The 18,776-nt window shown below is 42.8% G+C and overlaps 2 protein-coding genes across 2 annotated transcripts in view; one reads left to right on the top strand and one right to left on the bottom strand.

Moving 5' to 3' along the window:
* The window catches only part of LOC129852897 (serine/threonine-protein kinase BRSK2-like), a 95,311-nt gene extending 79,058 nt beyond the window's left edge, over window positions 1-16,253 (top strand). The window contains exons 17-20 of the mRNA XM_055918505.1: window positions 5,779-5,959; window positions 6,697-6,786; window positions 10,826-10,873; window positions 13,681-16,253. Coding sequence (XP_055774480.1) covers window positions 5,779-5,959; window positions 6,697-6,786; window positions 10,826-10,873; window positions 13,681-13,934 — 573 coding nt within the window. The 3' untranslated portion in view covers window positions 13,935-16,253. The remainder of the gene's footprint in view (window positions 1-5,778; window positions 5,960-6,696; window positions 6,787-10,825; window positions 10,874-13,680) is intronic.
* Window positions 16,254-16,388: 135 nt separating this feature from the next.
* The window catches only part of LOC129854044 (ankyrin repeat and BTB/POZ domain-containing protein 2-like), a 29,390-nt gene continuing 27,002 nt past the window's right edge, over window positions 16,389-18,776 (bottom strand). The window contains exon 15 of the mRNA XM_055920666.1: window positions 16,389-17,554. Coding sequence (XP_055776641.1) covers window positions 17,309-17,554 — 246 coding nt within the window. The 3' untranslated portion in view covers window positions 16,389-17,308. The remainder of the gene's footprint in view (window positions 17,555-18,776) is intronic.

Below are 18,776 nucleotides of genomic sequence, written 5' to 3'. Positions count from 1 at the left end.
GTATACAGGTGGTACCGGTACAGAGTCAATGTGCAGGGACACCGGTTAGTCGAGGCAATTGAGGGAATATGTACATGTAGGTAGAGTTAAAGTGACTAGGCATGGGATAATAATCAGAGAGTAGCAGCAGCGTAAAAGAGGGGTCTGGGTAGCCCTTTGATTAACTGTTCAGGAGTCTTATGGTGTAAGGGTAGAAGCTGTTAAGAAGCCATTTGGACTTAGACTTGGCACTCTGGTACCGCTTGCCGTGCGGTAGCAGAGAGAACAGTCTATGACTAGGGTGGCTAGAGTCTTCGACAATTTTTAGGGCCTTCCTCTGATATCGCCTGGTATAGAGGTCCTGGATGGCAGGAAGCTTGGCCCCAGTGATGTACCCTCTGTAGTGCCGGCAGTGATGCAACCGGTCAGGATGCTCTCGATGTTGCAGCTGTAGAACCTTTTTAGGATCTGAGGAGCCATGCTGAATCTTTTCAGTCTCCTGAGGGGGAATAGGCTTTGTCGTGCCCTCTTCACGACTGTCTTGGTGTGTATGGACCATTCTAGTTAGTTGTTGATGTGGACACCAAGGAACTTGAAGCTCTCAACCTGCTTCACTACAGCCCCGTCGATGAGAATAGGGGCGTGCTCGGTCCTCCTATTCCTGCAGTCCACAATCATCTCCTTTGTCTTTGATCACGTTGAGGGAGAGGTTGTTGTCCTGGCACCACACGGCCAGGCCTCTGACCTCCTCCCTATAGGCTGAATCTTCGTTGCCGGTGATCAGGCCTACCACTGTTGTGTCATCTGCAAACGTGATGATGGTGTTGGAGTCGTGCCTGGCCACGTAGTCATGAGTGAACAGGGAGTACAGGAGGGGACTGAGCGCGCATCTCTGAGGGGCCTCTATGTTGAGGATCAGCATGGCGGATGTGTTACTACCTACCCTTACCACCTGGGGGCGGCCCGTCAGGAAGTCCAGGATCCAGTTGCAGAGGGAGGTGTTTAGTCCCAGGATCCATAGCTTAGTGATTAGCTTTGAGGGCACTACGGTGTTGAACGCTGAGCTGTAGTCAATGAATAGCATTCTCGCATAGGTGTTCCTTTTGTCCAGGTGGGAAAGGGCAGTGTGGAGTGCAATAGTGATTGCGTCATCTGTGGATCTGTTGGGGCGGTATGCAAATTGCAGTGGGTCTAGGGTTTCTTGGATAATGGTGTTGATGTCAGCCATGACCAACCTTTCAATGCACTTCATGGCTACAGACGTGAGTGCTACGGGTCGGTAGTCATTTAGGCAGGTTACCTTAGTGTTCTTGGGCACTTGGCTCTTTTCGGTCATAAGACACAGTGGCAGAAACATTACGTACAAAATAAGTTAGAAATAACGCGAAAAAACACACACAATAGCACAATTGGTTAGGGGATCGTAAAACTATTTGACTTGTTATTGTATGGAATTATATTTAAAAATTCTGGTCTTCAAAAATTCTGGTCTTGAAATCATTATTAGAGCTAGCACACAAAGTGATGGCTATGTTCATTGGTTTGTCCATGAGGTGAAGTGGATAAATTCACTATAAAGCATCTGTGATTAATCTTTCGATTTACAGCAACTTTTAGTCAGTGCTACCTCCTGCATTTCCCTCTGCTGCTTTCCCAGTGAAGGGCAGTGTAATTGTGTAATCAGTGAACAGCAGCCTGCTTTTTGTAGTCTGCATATGATTGGTGCACAGCAGTCTGGTTTCTGACATTAAAGAGAGCCAAGGAAAGGACTTGATTGAGTCTTCTTAAGTTTTTCTTGGCCACGCTGTGCATAGCTGTGTCATTATAATGGTATATCAAAGCGTCAATACAGTCACGACAACGGACGGATACTGACTTTGACACTGACATGACACAACCATCATCATACACTACAGTAGTTGGCTTGCATTAACCCTACACCTTGCCAATTATCTAACCTCTGCAATATTTCCCAGCGGGTTTGTTTTCGTGTATTTTCAAAGGCACCCAACACTGCATTGTTGCTGTGTGACCCGCTGTCTATTGTAATTGACTCAGAGTCTGATGGTCCCTAACAGCGGTGTGCTGTAGTGTAACAGATCCAGTGTTGTCTCTTCCTGTCTTGTCTTGTCTCTCTTTGTCTCTCCTCTGTATTTTAGCTCGTATACAGTGGCTTGCGAAAGTATTCACCCCCTTGGTATTTTTCCTATTTTGTTGCCTTACGACCTGGAATTAAAATATATTTTTTGGGGGGGGTTTGTATCATTTGACTTACACAACATGCCTACCACTTTGAAGATGCAAACAATTTTTTCTTGTGAAACAAACAAGAAATAAGACAAAAAAACGGAAAACTTGAGCGTGCATAACTATTCACACCCCCCAAAGTCAATACTTTGTAGATTCACCTTTTTGCAGCAATTACAGCTGCAAGTCTCTTGGGGTATGTCTTTATAAGCTTGGCACATCTAGCCACTGGGATTTTTGCCCATTCTTCAAGACAAAACTGCTCCAGCTCCTTCAAATTGGATGGGTTCCGCGGGTGTACAACAATCTTTAAGTCATACCACAGATTCTCAATTGAATTGAGGTCTGAGGTTTGACTAGGCCATTTCAAGACATTTAAATGTTTCCCCTTAAACCACTTGAGTGTTGCTTTAGCAGTATGCTTAGGGTCATTGTCCTGCTGTAAGGTGAACCTCCGTCCCAGTCTCAAATCTCTGGAAGACTGAAGCAGGTTTCCCTCAAGAATTTCCCTCTATTTGGTGCAATCCATCATTCCTTCAATTCTGACCAGTTTCCCAGTCCCTGTCACTAAAAAACATCGCAAAGCATGATGCTGCCATCACCATGCTTCACTGTGGGGATGGGGATCTCGGGGTGATGAGAGGTGTTGGGTTTGCGCCAGACATAGCGTTTTCCTTGATGGCCAAAAAGCTCAATTTTATTCTCATCTTACCAGAGTACCTTCTACCATATGTTTGAGGAGTCTTCCACATGCCTTTTAGAGAACACCAAACGTGTTTGCTTATTTTTTTCTTTAAGCAATGGCTTTTTTCTGGCCACTCTTCCGTAAAGCCCAGCTCTGTGAAGTGTACGGCTTAAAGTGGTCCAATGGACAGATACTCCAATCTCCGCTATGAAGCTTTGCATCTCCTTCAGGCTTAACTTTGGCCTCTTTGTTGCCTTTCTGATTAACCTGTCTAGGATCAGCGTGGCGCTAGCGGCACACCCCCCCCCCCCCCCCCCCCCCACTGAAAACCAGTGCCGCGAAATTCAAAAAAAAATTTTTTTTTTAATATTTAACTTTCACACATTAAAGTCCAATACAGCTAATGAAAGACACAGATCTTGTGAATCCAGTCAACTTGTCCGATTTTTAAAATGTTTTACAGGGAAGACACAATATGTAAAGATGTACATCTATTACCTAAAAACACATTAGCATAATCCACCATCTTTTATTTGTCCACCAACACCAGTAGCCATCACCAATTCGACTAAACTAAGATATTTATAGCCCCTAACCAACAAAAAAACTCATCAGATGACAGTCTGATAACATATTTATGGTATGGGATAGGTTTTGTTAAAAAAAAGTGCATATTTCAGGTAGATGGCATAGGTTACAATTGCACCCACCGTCACAAATGGAATAGAAAAACTACTTAGAGCAACGTGTTTACCTACTTACTAATCATCAAACATTTCGTAAAAATACACAGCATACACGAATCGAAAGACACAGATCCTGTGAATACAGACAATATTTCAGATTTTCTAAGTGTCTTACAGCGAAAACACAATAAATCGTTATATTAGCGTAGCACATAGCACATAGCAGCCCAGCATTGATTCTAGCCAAAGTGAGCGATAAAAGTCAACATCGCCAAAAGATATTAATTTTTTCACTAACCTTCTCAGAATTCTTCCGATGACACTCCTGTAACATCATATTACACAATCCATATAGAGTTTGATCGCAAATGTTTATATTTAGCCACCAAAATCATGGTTAGACAATGTGAAATGTAGACAAGCTGGTCAGAAAAAGTCCTTGCGCCACTTAGACAGTGATCTACTCTTATACATAAATACTCATAAACGTGACTAAAAAATATAGGGTGGACAGGGATTGATAGACAATTTAATTCTTAATACAATTGCGGAATAACATTTTTTAATTTATCCTTACTTTTCAATACAGTTTGCGCCAAGCGAAGCTACGTCAAAAAACATGGCGTCCTAAGCCACTAAAATGTTTCGACAGAAACACGATTTATCATAATAAAAATGTCCTACCTTGAGCTGTTCTTCCATCAGTATCTTGGGCAAAGGATCCTTTCTTGGGAGCAATCGTCTTTTGGTGGAAAGCTGTCCTCTTGCCATGTGGAAATGCCAACTGCGTTCGGGATGAACTGAAAAGCGTGCCCAACTATTCACATCGTTGCAAAAATAAATGTCCCAAAATCGCACTAAACGGATATAAATTGCTATAAAACGCTTTAAATTAACTACCTTATGATGTTTTTAACTCCCATAACGAGTAGAAACATGACCCGAGTAATATTACCCCCTTCACTAATGCTTGGAACAGGTGCGGGCCGGTGTCCTCTAGGCGCATGACGCAGCTCCAAAAGAATGACTAGCCTCAGGGTTTTTTCATTTGTAGGGCCTGTGAACGCGCAATCGACCCCATTGGAATCGTCATCACGTAAAGGCATCCAGGGGAAGACGTAAGAAGTGTCCGTATAGTCATAGCAATATCAGTGCCCTTTTAACTGACTTCAGAACAGTGGCCAACATTTCTGAAATCTGAATCCATGTCAGGGAAATTGCTGTAGAATGGGCTCTGTTCCACTTAGAGACAAAATTTCAACTCCTATAGAAACTATAGACTGTTTTCTATCCAATAATAATAATAATATGCATATTGTACGATCAAGGATTTTGTGGGAAGCCGTTTCAAAAATTACCCAATTAGCATAAATAGTCTAAACAGCGCCCCCATCCCCAATTAATGCCCTTCTTGCCTGGTCCGTGAGTTTTGGTGGGTGGCTCTTTCTTGGCAGGTTTGTTGTGGTGCCATATTCTTTCAATTTTTTAATAATGGATTTAATGGTGCTCCGTGGGATGTTAAAAGTTTCTGATATTTTTTTATAACCCAACCCTGATCTGTACTTCTCCACAGCTTTGTCCCTGACCTGTTTGGAGAGCTCCTTGGTATTCATGGTGCTGCTTGCTTAGTGGTGTTGCAGACTCTGGGGCCTTTCAGAACAGGTGTATATATACTGAGATCATGTGACACTTAGATTGCACACAGGTGGACTTTATTTAACTAATTATGTGATTTCTGAAGGTATTTGGTTGCACCAGATCTTATTTAGGGGCTTCATAGCAAAGGGGGGGAATAAATATGCACGCACCACTTTTCTTTTTTAAACAAGTTATTTTTTTTTTTCACTTCACCAATTTGGACTATTTTGTGTATGTCCGTTGCATAAAATCCAAATAAAAATCTATTTAAATGACAGGTTGTAATGCAACAAAATAGGAAAAACGCCAAGGGGGATGAATACTTTTGCAAGGCACTGTACATATTATTTTTCTCACTAGTCACACATGGTCTCTGTATTGAAACAGATTATTTTCTCTCTTTTTTTTCCTGTGCTCTCTCTTTGTTTTCGCTTTCTCTTTCCCACCCTCCACCTCCCTTTCCCATCTCTCTCCCTCTGCTTTCCTACCCCCTGCTTCCCACCTTTCCCCCACTCTCCCTCCCTTCTCCTCTCTCTCATATAGATCCCCAGTCTGAGCCACAGTGTGATCAGTCAGACAAGTTTCCGGGCGGAGTATAAGTCTACAGCCGGCCCTACAGTGTTTCAGAAGCCGGTCAAGTTCCAAGTGGACATCACCTATACAGAGAGCACCGCCGCCACCAAAGAGAACGGCATCTATTCGGTCACCTTCACCCTGCTCTCAGGTAACACACACAGACAGGCAGGCAGTTAGGCAGGCACATGCGTGCACACACACACACACACATTAACATACACACACAAACACTGTATACACACAGACACTTCCTGAATATGTACACACGAGTACAAGCACATACACCAGCTGATGCAAGCACCATTACACAGAAGCCTGGTGAGAAGGAGGACAGAGAAACAGAGACCTTTTCCCACCATAATCACACTGCACTTTAGTCCCTGCTGAGTCTCAAAGGACAACCTCTGGCCAATGACACTGGAGCATCATCTCCAGCCAAGTATTCTGTGTTGTCTCTGCAGTTTCTCTGCTTATTCCCATGTGGATCATTTATGTTAAATTGATGTTGAACAGACTCTCATTTAATTCAGCTGAATTCCTTTGAGATTTACATGTGCCTGATTTAAAATTGAAGCTTCATTGAGGCTATTGTGAGAAAAATATAATGGAAATTATACCATTGTGTTCATAACATTTCATAACATCTTTGCGTCCTACTGGTGTTTCAACGTCACAAGCTTATTTTCTGTCAATCATTCTGGTTATTTTCAAAAGTATTTATTATTTTTCAGTCAATCAAGTTCTAGGACTGTTTCTCTCTATTTCTCTCTCACACCCTTCCTCCACCTCCTCTATATCTCTTTCCTCGTGCTCTCTCTCTCCTCCTCACTCTCTACATCCCTCATTTTTCTCTCCGTCTCTCCCCCTCTCCCCCTCTCTCACCAGGTCCCAGCCGCCGTTTCAAGCGTGTGGTTGAGACCATTCAGGCTCAACTGATGAGCTCACATGACCAGCCCGGGGTCCAGCAGATCTCTGGTAAGTAGAGACCCTCACCTCTCCCCCCTACACCCCCCCACTACCCCCCCCCCCCCCCCCACTCACCCCCCTCACCCCCCTCTCTCGGCATCCCCGTAGCTCACGGCAACGCCACAGTCACAGCGCGTCTCGACTCACATGCATGGCGCAAACCATGGCAGATGCACCCGGCACCAACAAAGCAACAACGTTGGTATCTTCGAGACGTCACACTCTCTCCTGACTTTCTTGCATTCACACACCAGAGCTCAGTCATGACCTACACACACAGAATTGAATTAACCTTCCCATGTAGATAATAAGGACCAAAATGATGTAACACTTCAAAACTATCCCCCTCACATTAGCTCAGTACATGTATGTATTATATAGTTTGATATTCTGGGAGGAAGATGGGTTGACCAGGGAGGAATGGAAGAAAAGAAAGACAGAGTCACGTTCTGTTCTTCACTTGTCCTTGTTGTTTTTTTTTATGTGCCTGTATTGTATTAACTTGGGGTTTCTTCACTTGATAACAGCACCCACTGCTGGTGAGACATGGTATTACATAAATTACATAGAACATACTATAGAATTTAATAAGGCTAGAGCCATCTTCTTTACTCTTGGGACCAGAGTATGAGTGTGTGCAGGCTAATGTGGGTGTCCTAGTCTAGTGCTTTAACACCTGACTCAAATAATCAACTCCTCATCAAATCCTTGGGGAAGTGTACAGGTGTGTTAAAGGGACATTTCTAAAATGTTAAACTTCCTATTCATCATCTGCAGCACCACCCCAACATCAACATACATGAAAAGTACATGTTTCTAGGTTTTGTAGTAAAAAAAAAGATAGAGGAAGATAAGTGTTTCCAATTAAATCATCGGAGTGCATTTTAACCATTTATGAGTAGGCATTTTCTACTCATTGTCTACTAATTGGTTGATGATGTCATTTGTGATGTCATTGTTTACTACAAAACATAGAAACATGCCATTTTCACATATGTTGGGGGGGGGTCGTCTCTGGAGATAATGAATATGAAGTTGGATTTTTTTTTAAATTTCCCTTTACTGCTAGCAAGCTGGCCTGACACACACACACACACACACACACACACACACACACACACACACACACACACACACACACACACACACACACACACACACACACACACACACACACACACACACACACACACACACACACACACACACACACACCTACCTACTTCTTAGACCAGGAGTGAATAACACTGGTTTGACCCCACTCTCTAGTTCACACATTTAGCACACGTACCAGCTAGCAGTCGTAGCACTTTGACTGCCTTTGACTCACCCTGTCACAGATGGGAACTGTTATCAGGCACTGTATGCAAGCACTTTCTCCATCAATAACTCATCCCCATCCCTCTTTAAATTGTTCACTGTATGCAACACCACAACGACATTCTCCATCAATAACTCATCCCCATCCCTCTTTAAATTGTTCACTGTATGCAACACCACAACCACTTTCTCCATCAATAACTCATCCCCATCCCTCTTTAAATTGTTCACTGTATGCAACACCACAACCACTTTCTCCATCAATAACTCATCCCCATCCCTCTTTAAATTGTTCACTGTATGCAACACCACAACCACTTTCTCCATCAATAACTCATCCCCACCCCTCTTTTTGCTTTCACTCTCTTTTTCTTTCTTTCTTTCTTTCTTTCTTTTTCTTTATTTCTCGTTCTTTCAGTTTTTCTCTGTTTTCTTTGTCATCTGTCCATGTCTTTGTCCCTTTTTCAGGTTTGGGGTCAAAGGTTTTACCATATTCAGGGGAATTCATTGAAATTCAAGTAATGAATTGAAAAAATATAATTTCAAATACTGGTTGATTTCCAATGAATTAACTGAAATTCAGTTGTTTTCCAGAATTAGTTGAGCTGGAATTGACCACAACCCTCTAGCCCTGTATTTTCTATCCCTTTTCTATCCATCTCTATCTTCTTATTTTCCTCTCACCCTCTTTCACCTGTCAGTCCATCCCAGCCTGCTTTTGGTGGTCATCCACAGCTTCAATCTAACTGTACTTGTCAGAGAATCACAAAAATAACTGAATGACTGGTCTGGCATGCTGTGTGGAATGCACAGGTTTCAACCAGAGCCATAGACATTCTACACAGAGTCTGGAAACTGATCATCTATGTCGGCTCCAAATATTCCATGCATGTGATGTTCTTGGTCTTTTTGGTGCCAATATGGCCGCCTAGGTCATTCTGAAACTGAGTTTGCCTAACTCTGTGTGCCTATGGCTCTGGGGTGGATTAATGCACTGGATGCTAGATATCACACACTGATACTGAACAGTGTGTGCCACGTATGACAGCGACACACTGAGGGCATGTGTTTCAGCCCAAAAACTATTTGACCAACCACAACCTTTACTAATATTAAATCAACCGCTAGTCTAATATTTGAAACAGATCTGTGCAATCTGTTTGCAATCACTCCTTCAGTGTCCGAGACCAGAGGGGACTGCATGCGGTGCCAAGTTTTAAGAGTACTATTAGCTACTACAGATGACACTCGTACTGTATGAATTCTGACTTCATTTGTACGTGTGAATATTTCATGGGGAAAAGGAAGGCCGGTGTGCGTGTGTGTGAATGTGTCTGTTTGCGCAAATACATTTTCTCGTTCTTTTGTACTTTGAGTGCCCCCCCCCCTCCCAGGTAGAATATTTCTAATCTCCCATCAGCTTTCACCCTACCCAGGTAATTTACCTCATAGATAAGAGATCGATCGAGAACAAGAAAGAGTTACCTACAGAGAGTCAGACCTATCTAGAGACAGACTGACAGACAGGTAGAGACAGAGAGAAACAGAAAGTCTGAAGAGAAGCAATGGAGGTAGACACCCACCCTCCCCCTTTGAAATGCACGGACTTTAAACATCCATGCAAGTAAGAATAAGACTTCCCATTTGATGGGTTTTGATTCCAAAACGCAATATTTACATTTTCTGAAATGTTGGTGAATTGACATTAATTAAAACACATCTTGTGAAAGAGATAGAGCTGTTCTTTTTATTTTACCATGCCATGGGCTAGTGAAAATAAGACATTATCTTGTTGAAAATATTGCAAGGTCATTTTATTTTAGAGAATTGACTTATTTTAGACAAATAATTATGTTTTGTGGCAAAACGCTATATATCCACGCCAAAACACAGGACTCCAATAGATGAAGTATTCCGATTGGCTTTTAAACAGTTATATTCGGAAAGTATTCAGACCCCTTGACTTTTTCCACATTTTGTTATGTTACAGCCTAAAATAGATTAAATCGCCCCCCCCCCTGATTAATATACACACAATACCCCATAATGACAAAGCAAAACGGTTTTTAGAAACGTTAGCAAATCTGCACGTTTACATAAGTATTCAAACCCTTTACTCAGTACTTTGTTGAAGCGTTTTTGGCAGCGGTTACAGCCTCGAGTCTTCTTAGGGTATGAAACTACACAACACGACTCAGGATAAGACCCAGATGCAGACACGGGAGACAGACAGTTTGAATCTCAGATGTTTATTACACGACAGGTTGCAGGCAAATGGCTGGGAGCGCTGCGGCTCACGGACCTGGTTCTCTATACCCCAGATGAGTGCAGACGCTAGACAAGGGGTAGGGAGGATGGTCTCGGGATCCGACGGTGTGGCAGCGGGGCTATAGAGATGTGGGAGCGCATCCGGCTTCACATTCTTGGACCCCGGGCGGTAGGAGATGGTAAAGTTGAACAGAGTGAATAGCAGGGCCCATCGAGCTTGCCTATAGTTGAGGCGATTGGCGGTGCGGAGATATTCCAGGTTTAATATATTCCAATATATTCCAAGATATTCCAAGTTTAATAACAGCCATAATTCGTACTCATAGAAAAGGACCCATGCGCATTTATTTCAGACAAAAAAATGCTAAATGTATGTAAAGATGTATACAATTCTTCATTTGTATATACCACCTGACACTATAGAGGTGTGTTAGAGAGTAACTGTGTACTCTGCTCCCAGATGTCTCTCAGCGGTCAGACACTCTAACCAGCAAACCCTCCAAGCGTGGTAAGAACCACTAAGACAATACTCACTGTTTCTCTGAATATGTAATCACAATAAAATACTAAATTCATCAAATACCCACTGTTTCCCTAATGAAATACTCACTCGATTGGCAAACAGCAAGCTACTAGCCTGAGCCTCCCTCACTACACCTGATGACTCTTAACCTCTTCACCATCAACGCACTATGGTGTCACTAATGCACAGCTGCGCGCGTGTGTGTGTGTGTGTGTGCGTGCGTGCGTATAATCCTTTGCATGGGGCTGTATGGCACAGTGTGTGTTGGGATGCACATTAATGTCCACTCCCCCTCCCGTCCATTCCATGGGTGAAACACATTGTAGACCATCAGTAACAAATGGCTATGTAGCAAAAGAACAATGGTAAGTGATAGCAAGATGACATTGCGTAAGTATTTTGTGTTTGGTCAACAACAAAAAACACACACCTTATTAACTTTAAAAGGACAGTTAGACTGATAGATTTCAAGAAAGTTAGGAGTAAACCTGTCTATGTTTGACTCTCAGTGCAACACTAAGGGCTGGCTTCGCAGGCCCAGATTAAGCCTGTTACTGGATTAAAAAGCCCTTCCAATTTAGGATCCCCATTGAGCATGCTTTTTAGTCCAGCACAAGGCTTAATCTGTGTCCGGGAAACCGGCCCAAAAATTCCTCTTACTTGAAAGTGAAATTGGTTGTGTGATGAGTGATGTTATTGTGATGATGGCATGTTGTTGACATTGTCTGTGTTTGTCTGTGAGCACTGTATGGACTCATTCTAAGGTATGCTTTATTGTGGTGATTGGGATAGTTACCAGGAGCTTGGAAGGCAAGACATTATGTTTTGTGGTACTCTGAAATGCTACTCACGTTCCCGTCCCTTCCTCTCCTCCCTCCTTTCGTCAGAAAGAGAGCAATTGGGCGTGCAGGCTTTGGTTACAGCCCTGCTCTACCACTCCTATTTCTACTAATCCTCTTCTAATCTTGACGAGCTAAATCAGGAGTGTTAGAGCAGGGCTGGAACAAAAACCTGCACTCAGTAGGATGTAGATTTGGACACCCCTGTCCCAAACCGTGTCATTTTAGTCATTACCCTTCCAGAGCTCAAGCTAGCCCTCCTATGTCACCACTCTCACCCCAACCAGGTAGAACAGAGACTCAAAAGCCCACAGGTTTTATGTGAAGCCTACATTTTTTTTATGGATTACTATTGTTCAAACTTTAGGTCTCCTAATTTAGCACTTTAATACTGATGCACCATAACCTCATCCTAGAGACGGAATTAACGTACAGTACCAGTACAAAGTTTGGACACACCTACTCATTCCAGGTATATTTTTTATTTTTTACTATTTTCTACATTGTAGAATAATAGTGAAGACTTCAAAACTATGAAATAACACATATGGAATCATGTAGTAACCAAAAAAGTGTTAAACAAGTAGCCACCCTTTGCCTTGATGACCGCTTTGCACATTCTTGGCATTCTCTAAACCAGCTTCATGAGGAATGCTTTTCCAACAGGCTTGAAGGAGTTCCCACATGTGCTGAGCACTTGTTGGCTGCTTTTCATTCACTCTGCAGTCCAACTCCTCCCAAACCATCTCAATTGGGTTGAGGTCGGGTGATTGTGGAGACCAGGTCATCTGATGCAGCGCTCCATCACTCTCCTTGGTCAAATAACCGTTGCACAGCCGGGAGGTTTGTTTTGGGTGATAGTCCCACTAAGCGCAAACCAGACGGGATGGAGTATTGCTGCAGAATGCTGTGGTAGCCATGCTGGTTAAGTGTGCCTTGAATTCTAAATAAATCACAGACAGTGTCACCAGCAAAGCACCCACATACCATCACACCTCCTCCTCCATGCTTCACAGTGGGAACCTCACATGCAGAGATCATCCGTTCACCTACTCTGCAACTCACAAAGACATGGCGGTTGGAACCAAAAATCTCAAATTTGGACTCATCAGACCAAAGGACAGATTTCCACCAGTCTAATGTCCATTGCACGTTTCTTTGCCCAAGCAAGTCTCTTCTTATTATTGGTGTCCTTTAGTAAGTGGTTTCTTTGCAGCAATTTGACCATGAAGGCCTGGTTCACGCAGTCTCCTCTGAACAGTTGATGTTGAGATGTGTCTGTTACTTAAACTCTGTGAAGCATTTATTTGGGCTGCAATCTGAGGTGAAGTTAACTCTAAAGAAGGTATCCTCTGTAGCAGAGGTAACTCTGGGTCTTCCTTTTCTTGTGGTGGTCCTCATGAGAGCCAGTGTCATCATAGTGCTACATGGTTTTTGTGACTGCACTTGTAGAAACTTTTAAAGTTCTTGACATTTTCCGGATTGACTAACCTTCTTGTCTTAAAGTAATGCTGGACTGTCGTTTCTCTTTGCTTATTTGAGCTGTTCTTGCCATAATATGGACTTTTACCAAATAGGGCTGTCTTCTGTATGCCATTACTACATGATTCCATATGTATAATTTCACAGTTGTGATGTCTTCACTATTATTCTACAATGTAGAAAATAGTAAGAATAAAAAAAAATCCTTGAATGAGTAGCTGTGTCCAAATTTTGGACTGGTACTGTATATACTAACAGTCTAACACATATAATCAAATCCTCTTTTTTACCATCCATGTGGCTAATGAGTCTCCTTTTTACCTCCTGGAACAATACCTCCAGTCCTTTCCTCATCATCACCCTCTCCTCCTATCACCCTCTCCTCTTCCTCCTCACGTTAACCCCATTGCTCATTCGTTGTTTGTTCTCTCTCTCTCTCTCTTTTTCTTTTCTTCCCATCTTTGTACCTAGGCAGCCCGTTGAGTAACTTCTTTGACGTAATTAAACAGCTTTTTTCAGACGAGAAGAACAGCCAGGCGTCGTACAACCCCCCTGGCACACCCGGCACACCTAGCCCCGCCCCTGCCAAGCATGCCCCCGGCAGCAGGCGAAACGAGCCATGTCCCCCGCCCACTCAGCCCACTGACTCTAAATGCCCCCCGCTTCTGGGCAAAGACAAACAAACAAAGATGGCCGCCACCAGCCGGACTGGGGAACAACCTTAAGACCGGAGAGAAGTAGCTAGCTCTCTGTTGCATGACTAGATAATAACCACCTGTTATCAGGTCATTCAAAACCCAATACAAAACCCACAAGAGTGTGTGAGAGATGAGAAATGAAATGAGAGATGCTGCTGGTTTCTTTGCTTTAGTCAGTAGGCTTAGTGTGTTTGTGTCTCAAAAAAATTCAACTTTCGGTCATCACAGGGAGAAACTTTTGTACTGTATAATAATGGAATGACTCCTGTTTGATTTTAGCAATCGATCATTGATCAGTATTTGACGATAACAAGTACCACATGTAGCCATGTTTCTTTTCTGTTCCTCTACCCTCTCGTCCCTTTCCCACGCCGTGGGATGTGTTGGTGTGTGTGTGTGTGTGTCTGCTCTGTGATGATGGCTTGACCTTGTCTCTACCACCAGGGATCATCACTAAAACCTATTAGAGAAACAAGATGGAGGACAGTGTGTGTGTCCCAACCTGGGGCACTTTGTCAACAACGAGAGTAAGTGAGCCAGAGACGGAGGACAAGAGAAAGACTTCACATACTTCACACTGCTGTCCCCCTCCTCCCCATGCACCCCTCCTGCTTTCCACCCGCACACACACACACACACACATGCTAAACATTAGAGTATTAGAGACTCTCTCTTCACCATGACAGACACCCAGAGACATATTAGCCGAAGAGTTGGAGAAAAGCCTTAAAAAGACTGATGTTTGTCAAACCTATACTATACGCATCACCTCTCCTCCTTTCTCTCCTCATTGTCTATCCTCCTACACACACACACTGGGGGGGGATGTATAGACTTGTGCACAAAGACGAATGGAAGTAGAACCACTGGCTCCAATGAAAGTTGGAGAGAGGAGGCGCGACTCTTGGACGTTGGATGGACGTTGGATGGACGTTGGCCAAACGTTGGCTAAACTTTGGCTGGATTGTAATTCTTTTTAATGTAGTCCTTCTTTGTGAGCTACAGCATTTTAACACTTTAGACGTATTCAGACTCTGTGTCATTGCTGTAAATGAAATGGAGTTAATTGACTTTGGGTGGGCAACGGGGAGGGAGGGTACACAAATGAATGATCTATTCTGTTGTACAGACTAACTACAATATGTTCCCATATGTACACCGTTTGTGTAGTTGTGACATTATGTTTAGCTAAGAACGTATCGCTATCTTCTGTGTTTTCTACTTTTTGGACGTGTTTTATCGATTAAATGTTGTAGGGATGAATTTTCAGCGTTTAATTTTCTTCCATTTTGTCTTGTTCATGTTCCTTTGAAATATCTGCAGGATTCAGACAATAGTGGACATAATTATTGTGTATATTTGTGTACCTTATTGTATATTTTTTTGGTCATGTTTGTTTTAATTTATTCTGGGTTATTTATATAAATGATGTAGAAAATGTATCAGATCATTTAAGGATTGTTTTTGTCATGTTTTAATTTATTGATCATTGATCATTCTCTAAATGTTTTTGTGAACATTCATTCTTTCCCAGCTTCGATGAGAAAGCTTGTAATATATACATTTGGAAAATGATTTACGGTAATTTAAGAATGTAGACTAGTCTCTTTGAGAGGAATGAGCCGTCTGTTGATAATAATTGTGCGTTCCTCCTCGTTGTGTGTGTACGACATCAATGACATCACTCCAGCCACTCGCCTTGTAAATACAAAACAATTTGCTGACAAACTTATTTTTAAAAAACAAGGGGATTCCTACTCTTAGCTTTTACCTTGTAATGTCGTTTGCATGTCCAACATTTGTCTTTTCTTTGCATGTAGTTGTTGGAATTGTTCTGTCCCTTTTTCCCCCTTTCTTTCTTTCTTTCTTTCTTTCTTTCATTCGTTCTTTCGTTCTTTCCTGTCTCTTAATTTGTTTCTCTTATTTTTCTTTTCTCTCTCACCACTTCGTTTGTTTGTTCGTCTTTTGAGTTCTTTCTCGCACCCTCCCCTCTACTTCCTTATACTATTGTGCACATTTACCGTGCAATGCATCCTCTGCGCGCGCGCGCACACACACACACACACACACAGAGTCTCTATCAAAGAGAGACCCGATACTCTGGTCACGAATTCTGTCTGGGGTGGGAGTTGGTATCAGAAGAGATAAAATAAAGCAATACCTATTAGTGTTATTCTTTCTATTTTGTACTATTGGGTAACCAGGCCACACAGGATGATGGACATACAGTAGAACACAACGCCAGGAGCGCTGGTCTTTAGCAGGAAACCACTGGCAATGTATCCCCTTGTGACATAACTGTGAACAACTTCAGTGCAAAAGGAAATAAATCTGTTGACTTTGGAATTGCGTGGTGGTGATTTCTGATTGGGTCTTAGACGCTTCCATGGGTGCATAGTATTCTAAAAAACGGCTGATATCAAAACGCTGATGTTAATTCTTGTGAGCGAAACGTTTATTGACATACTGTATCTACAGAACAACAACATATTCAAGAGTTCTGTTACTCCGGTACAATATATACTGTATCAACCCCAAGTTCCATCCACACGAGAGAGGATGGACTCTAGTAAGTAACAGCGGTCCAAAATGCTCTAAATGCTTTATTTCTTACGAACAAAGAGTCTCGGTACCGGTTATTATATTGGCGGTATATCCATAAACCTTCATCATATTCTAGATCAATTCCAGCCATAGTACATTGCATCCATTTCCTCTCTTAAGCAACGGACTATTTCTAGATTTCTTATGTCAGTCCCGTGGAATAAGTCCTACACGTCACTAGATGGCAGCGGTACTTCTCCAGTTATCCAGTTAGGTTGCGTTCCACAACTGCAAACTCATTACGCTTCTGTCTCTTAGCTTTTTGCAGCACCTTCAGTTGTCCTTTCACTATTTGTGGCATGAGTGGCAAGAAGCTGCTAACTACCATTGCTTCTCGAACCATCACACTGAAACTAAAGTAACCGTCTTAGCAGTACCTTGGGCATTCACAGAGGCAGAGAGAGCAGGTTTGAGGGCCTGTTGGATCACAGTAAAAGTGTTCTGTCCGGTGGCAGATTCACCTAGCCTCTTCTCTCCCTCATGACAGATTAGCATTACCGACCTGTGCTGGCAACAGTGGGGACATCACCGCACTGCGAGCTACTACTCTACACTACACCGGTTATTTATCTCCAGGAATGCTGGTATGTCTGTCCTTCTCCCCACACGGGGTCCATCTCAATATTCTAACGTGGCCTCCTCTCCTCATCCCATTTCCTTCACCCTAACTGGCATTTAAGAGCAGATATAGCTACTTGTCTTTCACATGTAGTTATTTCACATCAGCACAGTTGAAGGAAACGAGACAATGGAAGAACAAAGAAGCCAACTATGACTACTGAGACGCAGCCGGTGGCTTACTCTCTGCAGGGAGGGTACAGCGAGAGCAGCCTGTGGACCAAAGTGACCTCCAGATCCTCCAGGAGGAGAGAGGAGTGTTGGTCCTGACATGGTCCGCTCCGGGTCTCTGTCTCTGGGGAGAGCTGGTCCTGATGGGCCCCTCCCAGGAGCAGCCTGTGGAAGTCCTCTCTCTCCACGAACTGTTCCATGTGCTGCAGGAAGAAACCTTCACAGAACCTCCTGAGCTCTGCTGCCCCGTGATCCTGTACAGAATCACAGACAGACAGAGAAATAAATAAATAAATAGATTTTTTTTAATGTAAAAAAAGAGACACATAACGGCAGGTAGCCTAGTGGTTAGAACGTTGGACTAGTAACCGAAAGGTTGCAAGATCAAATCCCCGAGCTGACAAGGTAAAAATCTGTCGTTCTGCCCCTGAACAAGGCAGTTAACCCACTGTTCTTAGGCCGTCAATGAAAATAAGAATCTGTTCTTAAGCTATTTAATCCCATCAGTCACAATAGTGACTGTAAAATACTTTTCCAGTTATAAGGCTCTAAAAAAAGTTACTGAATGATCTATCAATGCATTTCCAGCAAATATTGAAATAATAAAGGGTCTCAATGAAAGATGTGCAGTGTCACATGTTTAGTGTAAATTGTCACATGACCAGAGCTGTTTACTTCCTGGTTGCACCATGAGAAGAGGATGGCTGCATCAAAGCTTCCAAACAAAAGGTTAGTAAAGTATGTTAACATAAAAATAGGACAAATATTTTTGGTACACATCATCTTTAAGGTGTCTAGTACTGATATATGCATTTGCAATTACTCAACTTTGTTCAGTGTGGTCATAGAATGTGTAAACATGTTGACGGCAACAATAGTGACCGGTGGGATAACAGTGCATCTAGGTATACACATACTTATACACATACATAGTTCTTGTTCTACCTAACTTTCTACTCTGTTCTTTCTGTTAGTTTCACTTTGAGTCAAGTTCTGGATATGTTGGATCTAGGTGACTGCCCAGACAAGGCATGCAACTGCAGTTATCCCTCAAAATGAGAAAGATGCTGTCCTGAGTGACTGTGATAGCGATGGGTCAGATATGGACTATGGACAGGCCATTTGCCAGCCAGGCTGTTGAATGCATATGCTGAACCTATGCAAACAGATCATGACAGGAACAACGTTATCAGTGATGATGACCTACCCCTCACCCCCCATCCACAATCTCCCACCGCCCTCCATTGTTGATAATGAAGAGCCAAGGGTCTCTACCCGCCAGAGGGTCCAATCAGAAGAGCCAAGGGCCTCTACAAGCCATAAGGGTCAGCCAGAAAAGCCAAGGGAAGAGCTGCAGGTGGTCAAAATAAAGATTGAGTGTTCAAACGATTGAAGAGGCCTGCCACCGATGTGATTCCAAAACACATAGTATACAGCCCAAATATGACAAAGTTTGGCACGAAACCACTGAGCCAC

This window comes from Salvelinus fontinalis, chromosome 4 (genome assembly GCF_029448725.1).
Source record: "Salvelinus fontinalis isolate EN_2023a chromosome 4, ASM2944872v1, whole genome shotgun sequence".
NCBI lineage: Eukaryota > Metazoa > Chordata > Actinopteri > Salmoniformes > Salmonidae > Salvelinus > Salvelinus fontinalis.
This window is presented reverse-complemented; position numbering and strand designations above follow the sequence as displayed.